This window comes from Meleagris gallopavo, chromosome 5, assembly GCF_905368555.1.
Source record: "Meleagris gallopavo chromosome 5, MGAL_WU_HG_1.1, whole genome shotgun sequence".
In the NCBI taxonomy this organism is placed as follows: domain Eukaryota; kingdom Metazoa; phylum Chordata; class Aves; order Galliformes; family Phasianidae; genus Meleagris; species Meleagris gallopavo.
In genome coordinates this window covers 38650950-38675952 of record NC_139408.1, presented here as the reverse complement: position 1 = coordinate 38675952, position 25003 = coordinate 38650950, and the positions used below count along the sequence as shown (strand labels likewise).

Here is a 25003-nt window from a genome sequence, read left to right as displayed (position 1 = left end):
GCCTCACTCCCGGCAAACGGGAGAGAACTGAGAAGGCGCGGCCCGGGAGCGGCGCACACGCACGCGTCCGCGGCGCGGAGAGGCGCTACCCGCCGCCGTACCCCGCGGCCGGGCAGGGCGCCGGGCATGCGTGCTACGCGCAACAAGTGGATGCGCGGCGCGGGCGGAGGAAGGCGGCGGGGGAGCGAGGCGCGGAGCCGGGTCGTGACGCGGGGCCCCGCCCGGGCGCGCCGCCCCGCCCCGCGCCGAGCCGGGCAGGGCTGAGCCATGCTGAGCCAAGCCGGGCGCGCGGAGGAGGAGGGGCGGCGCGGGGGGAGCGCGGCGCGGCGCGGAGGAGGGGGCGCGCGGGCACGGCGGCGGCGCGCGGCAGCGCGCTCGGACTGCGAGACAGCGGCGAGGATGTGAGTGAGGAGCAGGCGGCGCCGCTCGCCACGCTGCTGCCGCTTCGCCGCCGCTCGGGGAAGTCGCGGCGCTCCGTCCGGGTGCTCCTCGTCGGCGGGACGGATCGGCTCGTATCGGCTTGGATCGGCGCGTAGGGAACGGAGCGCGAGCTCGGCGGACAGCCGCGGCGGGTGGAAGGTGACCCCCCCCTCCTCGTCTTCCTCCGAGCACCTCCGCCTCCTCCCGGAGGAGGAGCAGCGGCGGAGAGGCAGAGAGCGCCGGGAAACAGACGCGGCGAGAAGGCGACCCCCGCCCAGCCCCCCGCGGCAGCGGCAGACGCCGAACCCCTCCCCGCCGGGGCAGCAGCGCCGGGAGCGGGCGGCGGCGGCCGTCCCCGGCTAACAGCGGGCGAGCCCCGGCCGTGAGCGGCGCCCGGAGCGGCTACGGACGCTCCTTCCAGCTCCGGCCCGCGGGGGAAGAGCGAGGCGGCCCCGACAGCGGCGGCGTCGGCTCCCCGGCCAGCGGCACCATGTCCGCCGCGCAGGTGTCGTCGTCCCGGCGGCAGTCGTGCTACTTGTGCGACCTTCCCCGCATGCCCTGGGCCATGATCTGGGACTTCACGGAGCCCGTCTGCCGCGGCTGCGTCAACTACGAGGGCGCCGACCGTATCGAGTTCGTTATAGAGACGGCGCGGCAGCTGAAGCGGGCGCACGGTTGCTTCCAGGACGGCCGCTCCCCGGGTCCCCCGCCGCCCGTCGGCGTCAAGGCGGTGCCGCTATCGGCCAAGGAGGCGGCGGCGGCGGCGGCGGCGGCCCAGCAGCAGCTCAACCATGTGGACGCGTCCTCCAAGGCGGCCTCGGGGCTCTCCCAGTCCGGCCTGGAACGCTACGGGCTGAGCGCGGCGGCGGCCGAGCAGCGCGGCCGCTTCGAGTACCCGCCTCCTCCGGGCAGCCTGGGCGGCGGCCACGCCGCCCGCCTGCCCAACGGGCTCGGGGGGCCCAACGGCTTCCCCAAGGCTCCGGAGGACGGCCCGCCGGAGCTCAACCGCCAGAGCCCCAACTCCTCGTCGTCCTCCTCCTCCTCCCGCCGCGGCGCGCACGGCGGGCTGGTGTCCGGCCTGCCCCCGGGGGCGGCGGGCGCGCAGCTCAACGTTCCCCCCAACCTGCTGCCGCAGACCCTGCTCAACGGGCCCGCCGCCTCCGGCGTGGCGCTGCCTCCGCCGCACGGGGGCCTGAGCGGCCGCGGCGGCGGCGGCCCCTCGGCGCCCTCCGCCTCCTCCCAGGGGGGCGCGTGCGGTGGCGGCGGCGGCGCCGGGGGAGGCGGCGGCCCGGCCGCGGAGGGCTGCGGCAAGCGGCCGGGCTCGGTGTCCAGCAGCGACCAGGAGCGCGAGCTGAAGGAGAAGCAGCGCAACGCTGAGGCGCTGGCTGAGCTGAGCGAGAGCCTGCGGAACCGGGCCGAGGAGTGGGCCAGCAAACCCAAGATCGTGCGGGACACGCTGCTGACGCTGGCCGGCTGCACGCCCTACGAGGTGCGCTTCAAGAAGGATCACGCCCTGCTCGGCCGCGTCTTCGCCTTCGACGCCGTCTCCAAGCCGGGCATGGACTATGAGCTGAAGCTCTTCATCGAGTATCCCAGCGGCTCTGGCACGGTCTTCTCCAGCGCCTCCGGCGTGGCCAAGCAGATGTACCAGGACTGCATGAAGGACTTCGGCCGCGGCCTCTCCTCGGGCTTCAAGTACCTGGAGTACGAGAAGAAGCACGGCTCCGGCGACTGGCGGTTGCTAGGGGACCTGCTGCCTGAGTCCGTGCGCTTTTTCAAGGAGCTGGTGGGCGCCGACATGCTGCCGCAGCCCTACCTGGACGCCAGCTGCCCCATGCTGCCCACGGCGCTGGTGAGCCTCCCGCGGCCGGGGGCCGGCGCCGGCGGGACGCAGGGCGCGGCCGCAGCCTCCCGGGGCCCGGGCGGCGGCGGCGGCAGCGGGAGCGGGGCCATGCGCAAGAGGAAGGCGTCCCCCGAGCCATCGGACTCGGCCGAGGGGGCCCTGAAGCTGAGCGACGAGCAGCAGCGGCAGCAGTGGATGGCCAGTCAGAGCGAAGCGCTCAAGCTCACCATGTCGGCCGGGGGCTTCGGGGCGGTGCACGGTGGGGGCCCCCCGCCGCCGCCACCGCCGCCCCTCGGGCCCCACTCCAACAGGACCACGCCGCCCGAGTCCGCCCCCCAGAACGGACAGTCCCCCATGGCCGCGCTCATGTCGGTGGCCGACACGCTGGGCAATGCCCACTCGCCCAAGGACGGCAGCTCGGTGCACTCCACCACCTCTACCCGCAGGAACAGCAGCAGCCCCGTGTCACCGGCCTCCGTGCCGGGCCAGCGCCGCCTGGCCTCCCGCAACGGGGACATGAACCTGCAAGTGGCCCCTCCTCCCCCCAGCGCCCACCCCGCCATGGACCAGGTGCACCCCCAAAACATTCCGGACTCCCCCATGGCCAACAGCGGGCCCCTGTGCTGCACCATTTGCCACGAACGCTTGGAGGACACCCACTTTGTTCAGTGCCCCTCGGTGCCCAGCCACAAGTTCTGCTTCCCCTGTTCCAGAGAGAGCATCAAGGCCCAGGGGGCGACCGGCGAGGTCTACTGCCCCAGCGGAGAGAAATGCCCCCTCGTAGGTTCCAATGTGCCTTGGGCGTTTATGCAGGGCGAGATCGCTACCATCCTAGCCGGGGACGTTAAAGTGAAAAAGGAGAGAGACCCTTGAGTAGGAAATCCCATCCCTTCAGGCTCCTGAAGATGTAGAATTGTGAATATAACGAACTGCAAAAGTTAGTCTTATGTATAGACATTATTTTCGTCGTATGTTTCTATATTTTGAAACAAAGGTATGTACTCTTCTTCATTTGAAGGATAGAGCTGGTTTTTGTTAAACAGAATATAATATTGTTTGGTTACTACATAATACCTGTTCTCATTTCTTTGGCAGTGTGTTGGCTAGGTACCAAGTTAATAGCCCTTAGCGATTACCTGCTGCTGGTGTGTATTTTTGTAAATGTATGCACTTCTCTGACAGAAAGAAGAAAAACAACAAAAAAAAATTTTTTTTTTTTTTTTTTTGCCAAGGCCAGTGTTGATGCCTAAAAAATTGCTACAAAAAATGGTGACAGCTTCTGTTTTACGAGCCCTGAGTGTTAGTCCTTCACTTTCTTTTTTCTGTTTTTGTTTTTTTGTTTGCAAACGGTGGGGTGGCTCTGGGGGGAGGGCGTTTTTTTTGTTGCAAGTTTGTAAGGAAAATGTTTCAGTTTGTTTCTATTGATCTGAACGTTTTTAATCTTCATGTGTTTTTTGTTTTTGCTTTTATTGATGCACGGATGCTTTTGAACAGTAGAGCAAAATGCTGTACATGAAAACATGCTCTGTTTGTCCTTTATACATTTCTGTAGTTAACAGAACACTGTAATGTGCCTTGGAGCTTAGTAAATTGTAATAAATTCAATTGATATTAATACTCCTCGAGTAGCGAGTGGTGTTCTTCGCAGAGCTCAGGCAGTGCGCGTGCCGTGCCGTGTGTGCCCAGTTAAAAGTCTCCATGATGGGAGAGCTGCAGATGGCCGCGCTGGTGGTGCTGCTGTCCGCACACTTCCACGCACACGCCGGGAGATGATGATGGTGATGGTGGTGATGTTGACGGTGTTATCGAATTCATCTGAATCTTGGCACCGTGCCTATTTACATTTCACCTTTAACGTTGCAGGAACATGTTGCTGACTAAGCATTTTCTATTTACTGTTTCTGCATCTCATTTCCTCCTCCCTTCTCCCCCCACCCCCAGCTCTCCAGCTGCAAGCCTTGTTTGCAATACAGGATGCATCCATTGCCGTGCAATTTAGGAAGGCGTCAGACTTGAAAGGAAGCTTTCTTTCACAAAAGCAGCAGCATCACGTGCTCCATACTTTGGGCTGTTTTTAAAAGTCGTGGCAGTTTGGCGGTCACCGTGGGCCCTCGGTAGAGCAGAGCTGTGGCACGGCACCAGAGGGGCGGTGGGAACGTGCAGCTCCTGTGGCCGGTGCTGCGGCCGGGGGGCTGCCACCCCCTTGGGCAGTGGCTTTTGCTCGTGGAGTTGGTGACGTGAGCCGTGCTTGGTGTGCTTTCAGGTGAGGAAGCTTCCCTTGAAGTGCTGGATTGAACTGCTTTCCTTCTGGCAAGGATCGCATGCAATTCTTTGTATCATTAACTATTTTATGTGACGTTGGCATTTTATGGAAACTGCAATACCTGGTAGGTGATCAATAGGCAAAGCAAATACACGGGCCTTCACACTAGCTAGAAAATGCAAACAAACCTAATGTGAACTTTGTCCTTTCCAGCGAGGCAAATGGAGGAGAGAGAAAAACCCAAACCAAAACCCGAGCGGCCCTGCAGAAACCCTTTGCAGTTTGACCAACAGAACACAGAGATCTTCCAACTGCAATAGTGTCAGAGGTGATGAGCTCTGAGTTTTATTGAATGTTAAGGATTCCTCTTCCTACAAAACAAAAATAAAACCCCACCACAATTACATGCAGAGATTCTTTTCAAACGTCTGAATGGCATTCGGTATCCAATTGCTCTTTGTAAGATGTTTTTCACATGTGTTCCTGGTGGAAAGTGTAACTGTGATGGCAGAAGCCTTGAGAGAGACTGTGCTTAGTGTGCGTGCACGCACATCTTTGCTCTCTCCTGTGGATACCTGCTCCTTGTATACTGGTGGTGATATCTTGAGATTCGTTCTTTGGCATCGCAGCATTTGTGACTTCTGTATACATGTATATTATTATTTTTTGGCAATTTTATACACTGATGCTTTCAAATCTCAAAACCTGCAGTTCTTTTGTAGCACATTCAGTGAATAATACAGAGAAAGAATATTTTGAGTTAATTATTGGATGCAACAGGCATGTTTTTTAGAGTATGGATTTGTACTGATTTTATTTTAAATTCTTTTAAAACTCGCAGTTACCACACGGCAGTACATATCCAAAGCAAGAGACGGGGGGATTAGAGCTGTGGGTTAATGACTGACAGAGAAAAGAAGCATACACAGGGAACAAGTTGTTTAAACTTAACCAGGAGAGAAGTTATATTCATGCATGAATTGCAGTGGGCAGTAAAAGAAGTACAACTATTTGACACTTAGCTGTGTCCTAGAAGGGTGAATTCCCAGATTTATGGAGATATGCTCTCGTGATCTTGAAATCAGTCACTGGTGGTTGGGGTTGTGAAGAGCTTCGTGTAGTGAATTTCTTGAAATGAGGAGCATTCTTGGAAAGCTTTTTTCAGCCCCAGTTTTCGAAATGTAGGTCCATTTACAAGGCCCATCCGTTTGATTTATAACAGGCAAAGGAAGGGGAAGGGGCAGTGGACAGAGTTGGAAAATAAGCTTGAAGTGAATTGTAATACTGCAGTTAATTAAAGTTAACGATCGCTCCAGGACATTTGTTGTATGGAGGTTTTTTGGAACCACGTGACCTTTTCCTTCACTCTGGCTCATTAAGCAGCCAGTCGTGGCACATTAGCCAGCGAACGCACTCCATAGGTTTTTCACATTCTGGAGATGCCCACAGCTGACAAACAGGCTGTAGCCATGTTTTGAGGAGGAGAAAGGGGAGCTGCCGCATGGGGCTCACGGCCAGAGCTTCAGCAGATGTCTGAGTTTTGCAGCAGTGCTTCCATGCTCCCCTCCCCCCCTTATTTTGCAGTATTTAAGGTAAAGCTAAATGTTTGCTCAAATACATCGTGTACAAAATTTATTTGTCCAGGTGGTCATTTGTTGTGCTCTCATTCCTTCTCGCAATGGGGAAGTATTTAAATGGTTTATTTTCCCAAGGTGGTTTTTTTGTTTTTTGGTTTTTGGTTTTTTTTTTTTCCAGTGAGTTTATTCTTGACATTACTTTTAATAGCCTCGTAGCCTTAATTTCTAAGAAATGGGCTAGAACACGTGTGGCACTGGGTGTTTGTTTTGTAAGTGTTGGCAGCTCTGTGCGAGTTGGAGATAGAAGTGTTTGTGCAGCAAGGAGATGTTATGTCCTTTTGGGGGAAATACTACACAGCTCCATCAGGAGCGTCCTTCAGTACAAACCTTGTTATCGTTTCTGTTTGCTTAGCAGTGCTGTGCATCTAAGCGTGCTCTTCCTCTCCCCTCCTTCAGCGTTTGAGCTCCAAACTGGTCAGGACTGACATTGTTTTGAAGCTGTGATCTTTTCAAACAGGCTGGCTGCCAGCACAGCTCTGCAGCAGTCACTGGAAAAAGGGCTGTCTTTGCTTCTTTACGTTTCTTGAGAACTGAGTTTTTCTTCCCCTCGAGGGAATGGGCTTTGTCTCCTCCTAGCTCTCAGGTTCCCAGCTTACTATGCAGTAGTTGCCTCGCAGCTTCCCTCTCCTCTAGTTCTTGCCATTTTCTTTCTTTTTTTTTTTTTTTTTCGTGGTATGCAGCCATTCTCCATTCATAGCAGGATGGCTTGTGTTGTGCATTAGCAGCCTCTTTCTCTGCCAAAGTGACACATCCTGTAGATTTGTAGCAGAGTACTGAACTGTCACTGTAATGCTGACTCTTGTAGGGCTATTCTTGAAGCAGAACAGCTTCCCCCTTGGCATTCAGCCATCAGAATCCATTACAGCATGCATTTTCTACCCAAAACGCTGTTCTCACACCCGTACCCGAGAAGATGCAGAGGACATGGTTATACCCTCTCGTGTAGAAGGAGACACAGCATGAAACTGCTGTGTTTATTTTCATAGTATCTGGAAAGTGTGTACTGAGCTTTTGTTGTTTCAGTTTCTGCCTTAAAACCCGCAACGCAGACCGGGAACAGCAAAGCTCTGCTGAGAGCTAGCACAGGAGGAGCAGCAGACGATGTCTTTTCCCAGCTGCGTGCCTTTAAAGAAGGATTAGGTGCTGCAGGAGGCTGCTGCGTGGCTGCTCGGGGGCCGGCCTGCCTGGGGTCCGTGCGGGGCTCGCTCTGCTCCCGCAAACCGCCCCCTGACCCTGCACCGCTTCCAGTTGCTGACGGCGAACGCGCTGTCTGTCAGCCATTCGGGGGACTGCAGAGAGGAGAAGCACAAGGGAGCCGGCAGCCATGTGGATGCAGGGAGGATGCTTGTCACCGGCCTGTCCGGCCGGCACGGTCCCCAGCTGGTCAGACAGGCTGGGCCACTCGGGGCTGGGGGGTTCAGCCCCACTGCCGTGCTGGGCTACGTCTTGCCGGTGGTGGTGGGCCTGCTGGCAAGGCTGCCCCCAACACAGGACCCCCTTGCACGCCTGCAGACGGCTGGGATCGCATTCCCCTCCTGCTGGGCACCCAGCCTTCCCATGCGCCCTTGTGGGGTTATTTGGAGGAGGTGGGAGCAGGGGTGGAGGTGAGGAAGGTCAAGCTTCTTAGGTTTCAGCTGATTTGGCATCTGCTCACGGCTCTTCCCCCTGGAGCCCGGCACAGCCGTATGTGCTCACTGCTGCTTTTGTGACCCTTTGCAGAAAAATCTCAAAGACGCAAACTGCTGCCGGCCATGAAAAACAACGTACTGTCAGGAAAGCGACCCCTTCCCACACCCATTGACAAAGGGAAGGCTGTGGGCTTTCCCCACGGAGAACCATAATGGGGCCGGCAGCTCTCGCTCAGGCTGGCACCGTTCCCTCGGCACGCACCGGCTGAGCGCTGCCCAGTGCCTGCTCTGTTCGGGACGCCTCCGTTTTTTGCCAGAGCGGAGGCCCCCCACTTCGTTCCACAGCCTGTGAGCAAGGGCCGGGGCTGGCAACGTGACCGCAGCGCCGGCTGGGGCCGAAGCCGGCTGTGCGGGGCCGGGAAGCGTGTGAGCGGCGATCCCCGCCCGGCCGGCTGCCTCCTCGCTGAGGCTGGGAACGGGGACACGAAACGTGTCTGTGCAGCTTCAAGGAGCCGAGCAGAATTCCCCGCTGTCATCATCCTCCTCCCCTCCCTCCCTGCGGGCTGCCAGCAGGGAGGGCCGATCACAGCCCCGCTATTGTTCAAGTAACCTACAAATGGATTTGCATGGAGGCAGGTTGGGAGGGGCGGAGGGGTGGGATTTATTAGCAGCGGCTAAATTCGTCGGGATTACTATTAGGCCGAGAGCTTCTCAATGGGCACGGTCCCTGGGCGAGCGGTGCGGTGGCGGGGAGGCGCTGGAAAGCTCCTTTTCTGTAGATGGTCAAAGGGGCATCCGGTGGGAGCCAGGGGAGGCAGGCAGGGCGCAGCTGGCTGCGGGCGCTTCACCTCGGCGCAGGCTGTAACCTCCATTCCGAGCACGCAGCTCCTGGCAGCGCCGCTCATACCAAAGCCTTGACTCAGGGTTATCTGCATGCTGGGTAATGAGCAGCGTCACCAGAGGAATGTGCAGAGAAAGCAGCCATGCTGCTGCAAGCCTCCGCTCGCTCCTCCGGCGAACTGCCGATTTAGCAGCCTGCCTCTGCGTGACCGGCTGGAGGGGGGGGCTTCAGTCCGGGGGGAGGCCCTGAGTGTGCTTTGAAGCCAAAACAGGGTTTTGCCCTTCCGTGAGTAAGCGCTTTGTATGCAAGGCCGGACAGGACTTTGCTAACCTTAATTGAGGACTGCGCCAAGTAAAGGGCGAAGTCACTCCTGCAGTCGCTGGGTGAGTTTATCCATGTTCCACATGGGCAGGCTGCAGCGCTCAGCCAGCTCACACAGCAGATGCCTATCTGAAGAAGGGGGGAGTGCCTGACTGCCGCTCTCCCTTCCACGGATTAAAAGCGAGTTGTAATAATGACTGCATAAGGCTGAAGTCAAAAGCACTTGCACCGTGCAGGCGTTTGGGAACAACAGCTTCCAGAGCCAGGCTGCTCTCTGTAGCCTGTGTCCTTCGCTCTGGTAGCTCTGAGGCTCTGGGCTGTTGCTGTTCTTGCTGATGCAACACAGCGAGGGCTGGGGTGAAGGAGAGTGCATACCTATGTGTCAGAGGTAGGAGCTCCCCTTTGGCGATGATGGAAAGCACAGCAAATTCAAATCAAAGATGAGAGGGAGTTGCTTTGAATTGCTGTACTCCAGATGTATCTGAGGCAATCTCCCTCTTCACTGCAGGTATCGCTGTAGCAAGAGCAAAGATCACAGCGTAGCCCAGGTTTTCATTTGAACATGTCCAGGCTGGCACACAGTTGAGGTAAGGACAGTGTGCTTTTGGAGATTCGATTTGTGTCAGGGCTAGGGGCAGAACCAGGGAGGGAGTGAGAAGCCTGAATATCTGGTCTGCTTCTGAAAAGTACAGGCCTCTGAGTAAGATGGTGCAGCTCATTTGAGTTAGCTGGATGTGCTAGAACTCTCTTCCCCAGTATCTTACTCCTGTAAAATGAAAAAAAGAAGTTTAAAGCGTTTGAAGGAGCTCTCACCTTCCTGCAGGAGTAAAGTTTTGAATATTTTCTATAACTTGCTCAGTGTTGTTGATGTGTTTTACCCTCTGTTACATGCAAAAATAATTCCTCCACGAAGAATTCAGACTGCACTGGTAAGAAAGGCCAGTTGGTGCATCTATTTTATCCCACCACCTTCAGTGAAAGATTATTTCTAGTATCTTATCAGAAAGAAGCAGCCTTTCAAAAGCTGTACCTTGGTAAGTATGCACGCTCCATTTTGGCAAACATTTGTTGTGGTTTTGAGAGGTTGTTCTCCCCTCCTCCTCCTGCTTGCTTTCAGCTCTTCTCCAGCTCATCCAGCTACGCTCACTCAGCTGTGCTCATTGCGTCACTTGTGCTGGAAGGGAGGCAGTAAGAGGTGGAACTGTCAGGATGGCATCAATTGGGGATCCACGAACATAGGGCTGTGTTGTGCTAACATGGCCCTGCAACCTATGATAGATTCATGAGTCAGCATCCTTGATAGGTGCCTAGTGGCTTGTGGGACAGCTGGTTAGCTGGATCAGGAAACGATGCAGAAATTCTCCTGTTTGTGCTCCTGTTTTTCCTCATGCTAGAAGAGACAACACCATTTCTTGAGAACTGCACTGCACATGCTTAGGACAAAGAGCAGCTCCTTTCGGCTTTTTTGCATGATTAGTTGCAGCTCTCTGCCTAGATCTTCCTTGTTCTGTTGATATGATTTTCACAGCAGTGTGTTGTGCATATTTTGCAAGTTCCAGCTTGAAACTTCCTCCTAGCAGAAGGCTGTGTCATTTAAAGGAACCCCACCCTGCTCTCCCTTGAAGATGTGCAATCCCAGGCTGTGTCTGAGCATGCCTGGGGAGGCAGGTGCAGCCCGGCTGGATCCTCAAGATGACCTACAAATAAATGCTGCTTAAACAAATTGGACTAATAAGAACATTCAAAATTCAAGTAATAATCAAGACAGTTTCTGCTCTGTAGTCTTTACTTCGTGCTTCTCCCATTCCCTCTACCTCTGTTTGTAACCCAGGATATATGCCATAGCCACTTTGCTATGGAGATTAATTACAACATAACTTCAAAGAACTGGTTAGCAATAACATTAGATAATATGTAGCACCTTTATTGATAGCAAACATCAGATTAATGTTGCTTTTTAAAAAGCTCTTCTTTTTCCCCCACTGTTACAAATAAGGAGTTACAAACAAACATTTATTTTATAAACTTTGGGGGGGGAGGGAATCGTTCAGCTCACAGCGTACAAACACATCTGTACAGCCATTAAATCTTTCCCCCAGTCCAGAACAGAAGACAAGTGCTTAAAGCCAGTAAGAGTCCTTCAAACCGTAGAACCAAATCACAAGACCAGAGCTGGGTTGTTGCTCTGATCAAAGCAAGCTCTTTGTGCTCATCTTGGTCCCACTCAGTGGGAGCCAGAGCGTGTCACCTGCTCCACACAGTTTCCTCCTCAGATGAGCTCTTTGTAGAGTCACCGGATTCCTTCTCAGCGTGGAGAGTCACCCTATTATTTGCTGCAAGCATTGAAAGTATCGGTCCCCAGCAGCGCACACACAGGTACCCTTAGGGCCTTGTCTGGATGAGCTCTGCCATTTGATGGCACCTATCTTGTGACCACGCAAACCTCTCAGGGATGTTCTGTTTCAGGATCATCACATCTGCAGACTGATCCACAGCTTTCCTTTATGTCTAAGAATGGCTGGGCCTGCAGTAGCTAATTCTCCTAAGCTTCTTAAGCCTTTTTGGCTGTTGTTCCTTAAGGAAACCTGGCACCAGACTTCTCTCGATTTTTCACTGAAGTAAAGGTAGAGTTCCCGTACAGTTGGAAATGGTCTCAGTTCCAGCTTTTATCCCTCAGTCTCCACTCAGAACTTTCTGTGGCTGCCTGATCCAGAAAGCTGCTGTGTTGAACAGAGACCTCCTCCATGGCTCAAATGGCACATGACAGGGATATGCTCCAGTAAGCAATCCCTTCATGTGCACAAGTTTGCGTGCCAGCTACATATTGCTAAAATTTCCCTGCTCTCAGGAGGACCTTCTGCAAGCTGATGCAGGACTAGACTGTTCTTCTAATGTTTTTTTGTCAAGCTTCAAATCTTGCTTTTTGGAGCAGAATGCTCCTATCAGTCACACAAATTAATTCCCTCCACCTCTGTTTCTTCCACCATTTCCTGCAGAGGAGTGCCCAGAACGGCAATCGGTTCCAGCTCCAGCAGCAGACCCTGTGGATATCCCTCCATCTCATCTCTGAGAACAGAGTTAGTGATTTTCCCTGGCTGTTTGGTTGCTACAAATGAGCACATTCCCCCTGAATGCAAGTGAGCCCAGATGCAATGCCTGCGCGCCTGGAGTCAGTCTCAGCATGGCCAGAACAAGAGCCAAAGAGCTCCACAATTTGTGCTGCACACGTAGGCCCCTCTCAGTGTGGAGCTGCTCTGCACTGCGATTCTCACCCTCTGCACCGGCAGCAGTAGTGTCCAGACACGCAGACAAACATTTGAGGGTGACTGTTTTTAGCTCCATCAGCGCAGGGCTAAGCCTGCCCAAACTGCCTTCTACCAGCCCAGCAACAGTCCCAGCCCACATGTCAGCAAATGCTATGGGAATCTCTTCTGCTGAGGTGAAGGCTGCAGTTCCTGGTGCTTTTGTTGACTCTGCAGGAGGAGTGTCCGGTCTGCCGGTGTGAGTTTTTTCTGGTTTTTTTTTTCTTCCCTGTGTTTTTTTTTTTTTTTTTTTTTTTTTTCCCCAGCAGCAGACAAACAGCATCTCCATCTTTCCTCCTCACAGCAGAAGATTCCATTGAGATATATCTAACTATTGGTTTTGTCATTATATTTTATGTATCTGCCCCAGTTTTCTCTTACAAATTCAGTCTATTTGCCTGTCAGCTGCTTTGTGGTGCACAAGCTTCTGGTTTACTTTCCCCAAGAATTATTCTGTTTCAGCATTCTGAATTATTTGAGACGGCAGTTCATCCTCCTTTGAGCACCTGGCTAGAGGGAGATGAGCTGAAGGGTCCTGACTGCTACAGCAAGACAAACCACACAAGCTTATCTATTCCATTTGCTGCCACTACTAAGTCCTTTCTGTAATTCCTCTGACTCTTTCCTTGCTGGGCTTGATAATCTCACAGAGCTGGTTTACTCCATGTCTACAGGTCCTTAAAGGGACAGGTTAGATTTAGCACTGTTTGCAAATAATCAAGGAAGATTTGTATATGGTATAGAAGCGTACAATCTTCTACAAAAACACTTTTTTCCTGTTTGGGAATTTGCAAGGTTAAAGTAGGTACGTGTGAAGAACAAACTCTAAAGGCTCTGAGTGCTGTCTGCATGTAATTGTTTAAGTGGAAGCATGGTAGATGGTAGGATTAGCATGAAGTACACCGTACCTGGGACAGAGGAACCACTGTGATGTTTTACTTCCGCAGCTTGAAATACATATTACTTACAGATGTTCTTACATTCTTAGCCCTTATGGCTTTCCAGCGCCTCTTGACAAACTCCTGAGCTTACAGAGGTGGTGCTGACTAGCTGCAGTATTTCTTTTCCTACCATAAATGAAGCTGTTGAGTGTGGCAAGGGATAGTTTCTGTCGGGAGAGATCAAGAAATGGAAATGTTCCTCTTCTGGGATGTGTGTCAAGGTGTTCCAGAGACCCTTAGCCTAAAATAGAGGATGAAGTAAGAACAAATGCCAGAGGCAAAGGCAAGAAAGGAAAAGTAGGCAAGCTCAATCCTTCAGCAGGTGGGCAGGAAAATGAGAGTGAGACATGCAGACTTTTCTGGTTTTAAATGCTTGAGAGCTGCTCAGAAACTGTTGTGATGGGGCCATTTATAAATCCTGGCAGGCTAACAAGAGTCAAATGGTTGCGTAGTTATGAGCAGGAAAACTTTCCAGAGCAGCAAAGGCTGGAAATAACATAAATAAGGTAGTTGGGCAATAGGTCACGGGGTGAAGAGTCCCTCGTAACCAGTTCATCCATGAGTAAGAAATAATGAGAAGTTCGTAAGTGAGAGACAGCAGATAATCAAAGGCAAGGCTGTCACAAGACTATGGCTCTTGAATGTTGACTTTGCAAATACCTCAGTGGTCATTATTGCTATTTTTCTTATCAGCCAAAGATGTGCAGTGTGGTAGGTAGTCTTTTTCAAAATGCTTACCATTTAAAATAGCAAAGGAGAAAGAACAAAAGGAGATGTGGAAAAGTTGGAAAGTACTGTTTGAGCATGAGAACACAAAACTGTAGGTTTTGACACACGGCTGGTGAGAAACGAAAGGAGCCAGGGAGTAGCAGGTCAAATTTATGGCATACACATTTCTCACACTGAGAAATTCCTCAGTATTTTGTCTAGTTTGAAAGAAACGTGTCCCATTTGGGGGAAGACCTGGTTGTCACCGGCAGGCCTACTGGAAGCTACGTCCGTAAAAATCAGCGCTTTGGGTCAGAAAGCCCACCCCTGAGTGAGTAACGAGTGGAAGCACCTTGAGCGCAACGCAGAGCTTTCTAACGCCCTTACAGGAAAGGAAGGAACGCCCTTGTCCTGGGGAGCCCCCCTCAGGAATGGTAATGATCCGAATAAAGAGGTTTGGAGGTAAGCCCATGAGAACAGTTAGAGACGTGCAAAAACGTCTCTGCAGCACAGCAGAAGTAGCTATTGTTTATTTATTCCGCGGCTAAAGCACCTTAGTATGCACAGGGCTTTGTAGGCAAATGGGACAGGTCTGTGCCTGAGGAGTTTGCCTTCTGAGCAAGACAGAGCACAACAAAGGGCGGCACGGCGAGGAAGTGCGTCGGTACGTGTGCGAGCGGCGCGTCCGCGAGAGGCGGCAGCACCGCCAGCAGAGGTCAGAGGCAGGGGTGGCACCAGGGCCCCCCATGGCCGTCACCTCGCCGCGAGCTTCCGCCGCCCTGCCGTGCGGAGGGAAGCCCTCGTTCCATTACCCGCAGGGTGTGACGCGTCTGCTCACAGCTACAGTCCTGGAGGAGTAGCTCCAGCCTCTGCGGACCGCGTTCCCACCGCCTTCTTTTACTGTAGTAGCAGCCGCTTTTAGGAGCAAACTGCGTGCCTGTAAGCACAGAACAGCAGCCGCATTGCACAGGCAGCAGCGGCAAAAGATTAAACGAATGTTTGAATTCAAAAGTGAATTTGGAGGGCTTCTGTGCTGCAGTGCTTTAACACTCATGCACTCAGAGTGTATAAATTCATTTGTGCGAATGAATTTGAAGTTGGATTCTAAACGTAAAAAGAAAAGGTGGAGCTGCACGTTTTGTTTGTTGCAAAACTCACGGTTAGCTCCCAACCGTGGCACCAAGCCAGTATCAGTGGTGTGTGCGATCAGCCGGCGCCTCAGTGCCACTGCAAACGTCCCTCAGACAGACCTGTCGTTCTGAGTGATCAAAACCTTCATAGTTCCTAACCCAGTTGCAGATAATTTCAGAAGAAAATAATATTAATAGAATATGTTTTTGTTGCATATTACTTGCTCGATTCAAGTATTATGTATGCAAATCAGGTAATTTTGTACCTAATTGCCTGATTTGCATGCATAAATGTAGGTTGCACATGTGCAAATGATTTTATTCAAATGCAGTTTATGCCTAATATGTAGAGTGGTTGGAAATGCGAATCTGTGGCTGTTGGTTTGAAGCACTTGTAATTGTCACTTAATGAAAAATCAGGATTGGTCACTGCTTTTGGAGGTCAGCTGAAATGCAGTGAGCTCCAGGGGATGGCTTTGCAGGGGCAGTAACCCTGGAGCCGTGCACCTTCCTCGAGAAATTAGCAGTCATGTGAATGCCCAGATAGATAAGTAAATAAGAAAGGTCGTCTTGCTTTAAATGGCAGCAGAAAATCACAGGAAAACGTGGCACTTGTCAAGTGGAAAAAGACAGAATCACTTAGAAAGAAATGTGGGTTTTGAAGCCTGAGGTGGTTTAGCAGACAATGAAACCTAAGATGAAAAGTGTAAAAATATGGGACTGAAATCTGAGTGCATTCAAAATTCAGATAATTTCATGGCTAGGAAAAGAACGGGGCTGACGGTTCTTGTGAATGAAGTTATTTAACCTAGGCAAAGGACATAAAAGCTTGTTCCACCGTGTCACGTGCCTCACCTCTGATCAGGAAGGGATAGAAGAGATGGATCTGGAGAGTTATTAGGAAAACTCAGGCTGCAGGGCCCACTTTGGTACGGGCCTCCTGTGCTGTACCCAGTGTGAGGTCAGCGCTGCTGTTCTCATAGCGATGAGGAAGGGCAGGGCGCGTCCTTGAGGAGGGAACCCAAATCTCCCTACAGCACTTTTCACCAAGGTGTCAGCTGTAGGCTAATAACAGCAGCAGGCTGTTTTCTCCCCATTACTCAGAACTCCCCTGCAAATGTTATTTGCATACAGATGGGTGACAAATGCTCCTAAAATAAGCGTGTAGAAAAACTGGAAGCAATTTGGATGCAGCTATGGACATACAGTTCCAAATCCCCTTTACGCTGATGAGAAGCACACGCAAGGTCAAACTCCTTCCACACCCCATTCACACTGGCAAGGCCCGTAGGAAGGTGTGGGCATAAGTCAGAATTTGGCACAGAATGCTCTCTGTCCGCCTGAGAGCAGGTTGGTCACAGCTCTGCTGACATGGCTCTGGTATCAGATGGTCTCTAATCAACGTAGTTTCACTAGTAAGAATTTCTAGTGTGGTTGTGTTTACGACGGCAAGCCAGCTCTTGTCTTGGAGTAGGTTAGTTCACTTGAGAAAGGGAGACAAGCCGGAGTAAATGTTGCTCTCCATGGGAAGATGCAGCTTCCAGCTGCAGGAGGGGAAGGTGAGGAGGGCCGCACGCCAGCCCAGCATGGAGCTGGTGGCACAGGGGCCACGGCTCTGTCAATCTGCACCTGGGTGCCCGCCCTGTTGCTGTGCTCTGCGAGCTCTGCTGCGTCTGCAGTGCTCTGCTGCTTACCTGCCCTGCGGCGCTGCTCCCCAGCGTGGGTTTGACTCTCAGCTCTCGTTTTGCTCCCAGGAGTACACAGCGGTTTTGATGTAAATGAGAATTAAACTCACCTTGTTTTTTTTTTTTTTTTTTGTCTACTGTTCTATTACTGGGAGAGAACACAACTTGACTAACACCAAGTCTTGCCTCTTTGTTTGCATGCTAACCTCATCAGAGCACTACATGCAGAGCTCTGAGCAAAACAAATAAACCCAAACCCTGGGCTCACTCCCAACTCGCTACCTGAGTGTTTAGCTAAAGCACAACTTCTGTTACATTGGAGAGATGCTGTGTTATTTGACTAAGTACTGTTATTTCTACTTATTTTTATTCCATCATAGAGTAAAGACACTTCCTATTTTCCAATTTTCCAGTAGGAGTGAAAAATGCTGCCTGATAGCTGTGGAGATTGAAGGTTTCTAGTTTTACACAGAATGTGTGTAGCTTGGGTAGTATTCATTTCTTGTTCTACAGCTCCCCATTCCTCCCTGGCTTAGTGTGCCAGATCAATTCCATCCCTGATCTCCTCTCAGAGCCCTTTATTCAGGTGTTCTCTGCAACTGGGGCGATTACTGCCCAGTGCAGAGGGAGCAGCTCTGAGCAGTGGGAGTCACAAACCCATCTCGGCGGCACAGAGCTCCCATCAGCACAGGCACTATCAGGGTCTGGGGGACAGGGGGCATCTGTGTGTCACGTGTGGGGTGACGGGTACTTGCTGTCCTCACAGCCACAGCTCTGGGAAGGGAGGGCACCGTGGCTGCACCAGGGCCTGACACTCCTGCCACAATCCCAGAAGGGGAGAAGCATTCGCACTGTTCATCTTCTTATTGTCACTTTGGAGGTTACCTTCATTTCTTGACACAGATCCATACTGTATTTTTGCAGAGATACATTTTTCTCCCAGTTGCCCTTTTTCCTCTTTTCGTACTCCCTGGTTGGCAGTGAGAGTGGTCTGACAGATCTCTGTGACTGATAAGAGAAATGATTGCCTAAGTGAGAATTGTTTCTGGAGTACATCCCTCCCCTTGGGTTAAATATAGGTTGCGGCATCCCAGCATAATGAAAAGATGGGGAAGCATTTACACGCTGCCATAGTTTATGCCTTGTAATAATTGAGTAAAACGTTCACAATTGTGAAAATCATACCTGTAAAGATGAGCTTAGTCACTTTCCTGTTAATGAGTCTGTATTTTCAGTCAGCCTCTCCCTTACTGCATTCAGCACATGCACTAAAACATATCCCAGCTAAACCCAATCCTTCAGCCTTTGTGTTTTATCGCCTTGCGATTTGCTGTTGGCTGCAGCAGCCTGGTTTATTACCATACGGTGTGCACTGCAGTACTCGCATAGCGCTGTGCTGCAGGATTGCTCAGCGCGCTGGACCAGGGATGTCCAATCCTTTTGACTATAAAAAACGAAAGCAAATCTGGAGAGGTTCTGCCACTGTGAAAAACTAGAGCTGTGTTGGAGCATTGTCACAGAGTCACAACTCAGAACACATCGATAGTTGTCATAAACTCTTCACTTTGTAACCTGTAATCATCTGCGATGCTGGGATGAAAGTCTTGAGGTTCAGAAAGCGGCTGAAATTTGAGCTGTAAAAATACAGCTTGAGAAACACTTCTAATTCCGACACAATCTCCATGTCTTTTCTCCATACACACATGTATGCACATGCATTCCCAACCTGGCATAGAAGCCCACGAGCTCACACAGCCACGAGCTCACACGTACCTTCGCAGGCACCTCACGCAGAACGTGTTCTGCAGCATGGGTGGCACACGGGGTATTTCTGAAGGCAGAACGAGAAGACTGCAAATCGACACTTCCACCCACTAATGAAAAAAAAGCCAAGAAAACCTCAGTAGAGATTGAGTTTTATAATTAATGCTGAACAATTTTCATTGACAAAGCAAAACGAAGCAAGTGGAAGGCTGATTTAAATGCTGAATGATTAACGCGTGGCGAGGCGGCTGAGGAAAGAGACAAATTCAGGAGCAGCTATGGAAATTTATGTATGAGAGAGTCAGCACCATATTCTGATCTCAGTTACACAGTTGTAAATCTGTTATCTTAATGGAAGTATTCGGCTTTTATATTTGCATACCGTAAGTGAAAATAGAATTTAACCCAGAGTGTGTTGGAAACTGTGTATTTGTGGGACCGAAAGGGGAGAGATGCAGATGTTTGCCTGCAATAAGCTGCAAACGCATGAGAGTTTTTGTATCTCAGTGAGGGACGGGGGGACTGGAGTGTGTGTGTGTGTGTGTATGTGTGTGCGCAAGTGTGTGCATGTGTGTGTGTGTGTCCGTCTGTCCGTGTGTGTGTGTGCGTGGCTTTGTGTCTGTGTGTCCGTGCGTGCCAGCTGCGGGGCTGCCTGCCAGTCAGTGGGAGGGTGCGATCGTGTTTGTTCCTCGACTCCCCGGCCGAGTGAAAATGGCTCCTGGAAATGCCGCTTTAGATTAGAGAGCGACGGCTGGAGAGGTGGAGATTTCATTACCTTCCTCTTTGTGTGATGTTTTGGACTCGGTAACGTAAAAGCAGAGCTATAAATAATCCCGTCGCAGCTGCGGCGTCCTAGAGATTTATATTGCCCGCTAATGCCGGAATCTTTGGGGTGTTTCGCTGCGTACGGCTAAATGAGGAATAATCACCCTCAGACTGCCGGGCGCTGCGGCCCCCACCTGTCCTTCCTCACTGCCGGGCACAAATCCTCCCCCCCTCCACCCCTCCTCCCTCCCCGCCGCCCGCTCTGCCCCCAGGTTTGTGCGATGCCCGCGGCCGGGTGCCGGTTCTCCTCTTTGCCCCCAGGGCTGCGGTCGACGTCCCCGCCCTCGCCTCCTGCGCCGGAGAGGATGCTGTGGAGGTCACAGCGTGCCGCGTGCGAGCTTTTGAGAAGCAGGCGCTGTATTTTTAGCTGCTCCACATTCTCTCACGGCTGGGTTATGAAGCTGAGCGGCGTTCTGCCGTAAGGATGTGCCCAGAATACCAGGCAGCCTCCAAAATGTATTGTGCCGCAGAGCCCCGACTCGGTGCCGCTCCGTGACTTTCCCGTGTAGCTTCCATGCTAGGAAGAGACAAAAAATGGTTCCTCGTGCTCCCGGTGCTGCCGTCACGTATGAGGAGCCCCGCTGCGGGGAAGAGAAGGCAGCGGCACCGGGGCTGGCCGGGCTGAAGCCTGAGCGGTGAAGCCGCCCTCGGATCCCTTCTCGGATGCTGCTCTCCGGTTTTGCCTAACCGGCAGGGATCGACACATGCTGCATCTCATGAGCGTGCTTCCCAAGCGCGTTTGCAGCCCCGCTCCAAGCAGCGCTTTGCGGTGGCAATCGCGCTTCCCTGCTGCCGGGCCGTGGCACAGGGCGGCATTTGGGGCAGGGCGTGGGGCGAGCGCCGGCGCTGGGTCACCGTGCCGGGGGCAGGTGGGCAGCCGCGCCCTGTGGCGAGGGGTGGGAGTTTGCTAAGGATGCCGACTCCTGTCAATGCACCGAGTCGAAGTGACGCTCGTGGGTCCTCGCCCGGCTGTGCAGGTGCGCCTGCAGGCTTGAAGCGGTGCTTTCTGCATCGACGCTCACTCGAATTCTGAGAGTCAGCATATTTGCAAAATAAATTCTTACACGTGAAAGCCGCGATTAACCTGACAATCGAAATCCCGTGGAGAGCCACTGGACCGAAAGGGGATAGAGCAGAAGTTCTAGCCTGGGAGAGACGGCACACGCCGCACGATTTGGTAGAAAGGGGCACGGGACGGACTGGGGGGATGGAGGGCGCCGCCCGGCTGCTCGAAGGGCGCTGCCGCGTCGGACTCCCCGAGGAAAGGGCTTTCTCCGCCGGCGCCCCGGAGGAGAATGTACGGGAGCTGCAGAAGCCCGAGAGCAGCCCCTGCCCGCCCGAGCGCCGAGCGAGGCTCCGCGCTGCCCCCTTGCTGCTGGAAGAGGCGGTGGAAATAGAGCGTGCTGCCGGGTGCTCCTCGGGGTGGGAGCTTGACTAATGTCCTCTCGTTTGGGGGAAAGTCGGAGACCTCGCGCAAGAATGTCTGTCTCATTGCTGTGGTATCCGGAATAATAAATACAGCCATTACAGCTGTAATGCCGAGCATTTGTCTGAGCTGTGGCGTTCTCGGAAGCGCACACAAACGAGAGGCGAGCTCTGGAGGCGAGGTTTGCAGACAGATGCAATCTCTGCCTTCGGCTTTTAATTCTTGCACAACACAAGCTTTGCAAGCTTACTCTCCTTGCATGCTTAGGTCACTGTAGGTGCAAAACTGTGCTGCTTTAGCAGTGCTAGCAAGTGAGGCTATAACGGCAACGATATTTCTGTTCCAAAGCATCTGTGCAGAATGCAGCACACACACAGCTTGGAGAAGCTCTGCAGTACAGGATGTGCCACATTTCAGTTTTGTGTTATTCACTGTAAGCTTTCCTTGGATCAGCAGCTCTCACAAGCTGCTGCTACCATAGAGGAAACCTACTTGAAATTATGTCAGTGGATCACAGCTCAGATCCTGCTCGGTTTGTTGGTTGCATTCTCTTCTGAAAGAAATAATCAAATCAGATTTTGAATCCTTCCTTGTTTGCAAAGGCAAGGGATTATGAATGGGATACAGAGAACCAGCTCTCCTCTGTCCAGTCATGAATGGTCGCCAGGTCAGGCCTGAGCCATGCTGGCAGGAGGCGGCGGTGTGGGAAGCCTGCCCTGCCATTATCTGTTCAGTAGTCAAGCAGCAGATTTAATTCTCTGAGGATCTCAAGCCTATAATAACATCTCAATGGGAATGAAAGCTCTGACCCGGAAGGCACTGCACGTTCTGCCTGTGCTCCGTTGCCGTGACTGAGCGTGGGTGTACGCTGCAGAGGCCCTGGCACTGTTGGAACCCCGCTGGCACACTGACCCCCCTGGTCCTGCTGCAGCCCCAGGCAGTGCAGGACACATAGGTCCTACTAGGAAGGAGCAGAAGAACCAGCTGGGTGCCTCTGGCACATATAATCTGCAGGAAAAATTAAATGTTTTCAGAGGATCATAGAATTATGGAGTCAAGTCTGTTCAATCATGTCTGAAGGGAGCTTTCCTCAATGCAGTGAGGTGGTGGGCCACCCTGACCCTGTGGCACTGCCATCTCATGCCAGATCCGGCCCCATGCGTGGAGCCCTCAGTGTGCAGTTCCCCCAGTGGTGGCCATCCCGGGGTCCGTGGGCTGCATGTCCCGTTCCTATCCCTCTGTCTGGTGGAGATGAGCGGCAGAGATCCCTTTGCCCTCACACTCAGGGCCAGTGAGTGGGCATCTCACGTTCTACACATACCTCTCAGTTCTGCCCAAGAGCCAGGAGAGGGATTTAAAGGACAGCAGGGGCCTGGGGCCGGCAAGCTATGGCTGCAGCTTCATGCTGTGTGAGGAACCTACATCTGGGAAGTGGGGCATCTCCTATGCCTGTCGCCAGGCCTGGGCGGTCAATACCGTCTCCCCATGGCTGTGCACAGTGAAGCATCCCAGCAACACATGCCTTCGGTTCTCCTGCTCCAGCTCCCCTTCAAGGGAGAGGGGCTGCAAGCGGCGTCAGGGCCGGTGGGGGCCCGGGGCTCAGCCCTGTAGAAATGGGGCTGGAGGTGGAGGAGGGGCTGCAGAGTGTGCTGCTGACCTGCTGAATTATGACTTTAATGCAGTCACTTTAATAACTCGCTGTAGCTCCAACCACCAGATGCAATTTATGGCAAAGCAGGCGCCCAAGCATTTTTCTTTCTATGAAGACTAAGCAGATCTCTGATTACCATCCCCTCCCCCAACCCATTACCTTCCCCCGCTTGCTCTGCTAATGGAAAAATGTTATGTGTCTGTGTGCTTTTTCCCCAAGCCCTGTTTTCAGGAAATGGTGGAGAATGAGAAACTAACACGCGCGCACACACGCTTGTACGAAAGATGGCTTTTATTCTCCCTTCTGCAACCACACAAAATTCTTCCTGCTAGCAAAGCCTCTTCTCTTCCTAAAACCTTACAATCTCAGCCAGGAGGAAGGCAATTTCCTTGACTTATTTGTAGGGAAAAAGAAAGCTCCCTCCCCCCTCCCATCTGACCCAAACCATCTGAAGTCTGACTGTTCTCCCTGCAGAATGCAGACCCACTGCCTCACAGAAATCTCCTCGCTGTCACGAAGGCTTACATACAAACCCTGCTCAAATGAACAGAAAGCAGAACCTGGGAACGATGGAAAGGCAAACTGAATTCAAATTTGAATTTTGTATTTAATGCTTAGATACAATGGGGATGAATGCACTGAGAAGCAATACACAGACAGGCAGACAGATCTCCTGCCCGTGCTCTGATTTTAAAGACCCATTCATTTTGCACCTGAAGGCTGAATTCTTCCTCCCGCTCTCCTCCTTTCTGTCATTTTCTATGATTTGCGTGATCATTTGCTGCATTCCTTACAAACTACTGTTTATCTTAGTCCAGGGCTTCAAAGCAATTTCCCAAATAAATCTCACCGGATCGATAAACTCAGATTCTGTTTTCTTTCCTAAACTGAGGGAAAGGAAAAAACAATGAGGAAAAGTAAATGTTTTCTTTTTAGCCAAATGGAACAGAAATCCGAGTTTAACAGATGTACACGTTTCAGAATTCTGAGGGTTCACATAGAAGCCCTGTAATTCAGCTGGTTTGTATTTTCATTTTGCTTTCCCTTTCTGAAAAAGTGGCATGTACTGTTTTGAACCCCTTGAAAGGTGCCCATACAAGGCATCACAGAGCTGTCCTTCATGACTGTTAAATATTTATCAGCAAGGCAAATTCCTCCAAGGTTACAGCAAGTACAGTCTGCAGTGACCTGCCTCTGTGCTTTCACAATTAAGCAGCAGACTCCTTCAACATGTTCAGCATCTCATTCAGCTGCAAGAGCTTCGTCCTCTGGAGCCCTGAGATAGCTCCATTAGTATGTAGCAACACTGCGGGTTTCTTTGCAAAGAAGCAGCAACATATGGGAGTTTGAAGTTCTACAGAGAAGAGTGTAAATTGGCTGCTTCCACGTGAACTCAGCTTGATGTGCCTGTCTGCTCTGCTTACCATGAGCTGTCCTCAGCCTGTACCTGGATCACGTTACTGGCTTCAGCGCTGCACCTGCATGCGGCCAGGCCTTTCTGTTACGTGCGATGGATTGTCTTCAAGCAATTGAATTTATCTCTGCTGACTACAGAGGGAGCTGAGACCAGATTCCCGGCTTTCCAAGGGTTAGAGTTAGGTGGAATGAATCTTTGCTCAAGCATTCAACCACAGCTCCTTGGCTTGTGCTGTTAGCTTCCTGAATTCCCAGATGAGCTCCCCACACCGTTTAGCCAGGCCTGGAACCGCTTATTTTCTCTGAACTGATGGGATGAGATGCTGCGAGTTCAGCAAAGCCATCGGCATTTCAAAATTATATGTGAACACACGAATTTGCTGTCTTGTTTTTCAAACAGTGCCTGTGAATATGCCTCATACTTAAAGCACCCTCTGTAATGGTGATCACTTAAAAAATCCAATTCAGTTTTGTCTAGTGCATAACCAAAAGCATCCAGCCCACAACCTGTATGGCAGGAGCGCGTCCGGCCCAGCTAGAAGGCTGGTGAGGTGGCGGGGTGGTGGCTGGCGGGTTGTTAGGATGTTGGGGTGGCTGCCTTTTTCCCCAGCATGGCCATCGAGGAGCTAAGGTCTGATACGAAGAACTCAAGGAGCTGCTGGGAAGCTGAGGAGCCGGGGGAGGCCGTTCATGGCGGCAGCAGGGAACACGGGTATGCTTCGTGATGATATAGCTCATTCTGAAGGCTCCTCTGATCTTGCTATGTTTTTCTTTTTTGAACCGGCCCTTTGATTAAAAACGTCTTGCTTCCAGCTCACATTGCCTTTTAAATGGCTCTGCAAAGCCCTCTCGCGGCTCCCAGCTCACATCAGAAGCGAGAGCTGGAAGTGTTTCACTGCAGAATAAACATATGGGCTGTAAATCCTGTGATTCAGTAGATTCGCCTGCAATATTCCACTCTGCTGTTGCCATAGGTAACAGGCTCTGCAAAACACCATTTACCCTGGAATGCGGGGAGAAGGGGAGCTCAGCAAGGGCACTCCGCTTAACCCCTTCCTGGCAACAATCCCCCCTGGTGACTCCAGCAGGAGCAAAACATGCTGCTCCTCACTCTCAGCCACATATATCCACACACAGTTAAACCCACGGCCATACGAATTAATGCAGGCTACCCAAAGCCCCTCATAAGCCTCAGGCGTGTG

At 52.2% G+C, this 25003-nt stretch overlaps 1 protein-coding gene and 1 long non-coding RNA gene across 3 annotated transcripts; both read left to right on the top strand.

The window, feature by feature from the left end:
* IRF2BPL (interferon regulatory factor 2 binding protein like) lies at window positions 1–3880 on the top strand. Its single transcript, XM_085225380.1, has one exon. It carries the CDS (start codon window positions 911–913, stop codon window positions 3134–3136), a length of 2226 nt encoding a protein of 741 aa, XP_085081506.1. The 5' UTR covers window positions 1–910; the 3' UTR covers window positions 3137–3880.
* Window positions 3881–8437: 4557 nt separating this feature from the next.
* Window positions 8438–24582, top strand: LOC104911204 (uncharacterized). Of its 2 annotated transcripts, XR_793725.4 has the most exons (4): window positions 8438–9015; window positions 9462–9540; window positions 9867–9987; window positions 10507–24582. It is a non-coding gene; the product is annotated as an uncharacterized LOC104911204 (long non-coding RNA). The 2 variants fall into 2 exon arrangements; XR_004159954.2 differs by having other exon boundaries at window positions 9867–24582.
* Window positions 24583–25003: the final 421 nt, after the last annotated feature.

Excerpts from the sequence above, each read along its gene's own strand:
- IRF2BPL (XM_085225380.1), top strand. The coding sequence starts at position 911 with ATGTCCGCCGCGCAGGTGTCGTCGTCCCGGCGGCAGTCGTGCTACTTG.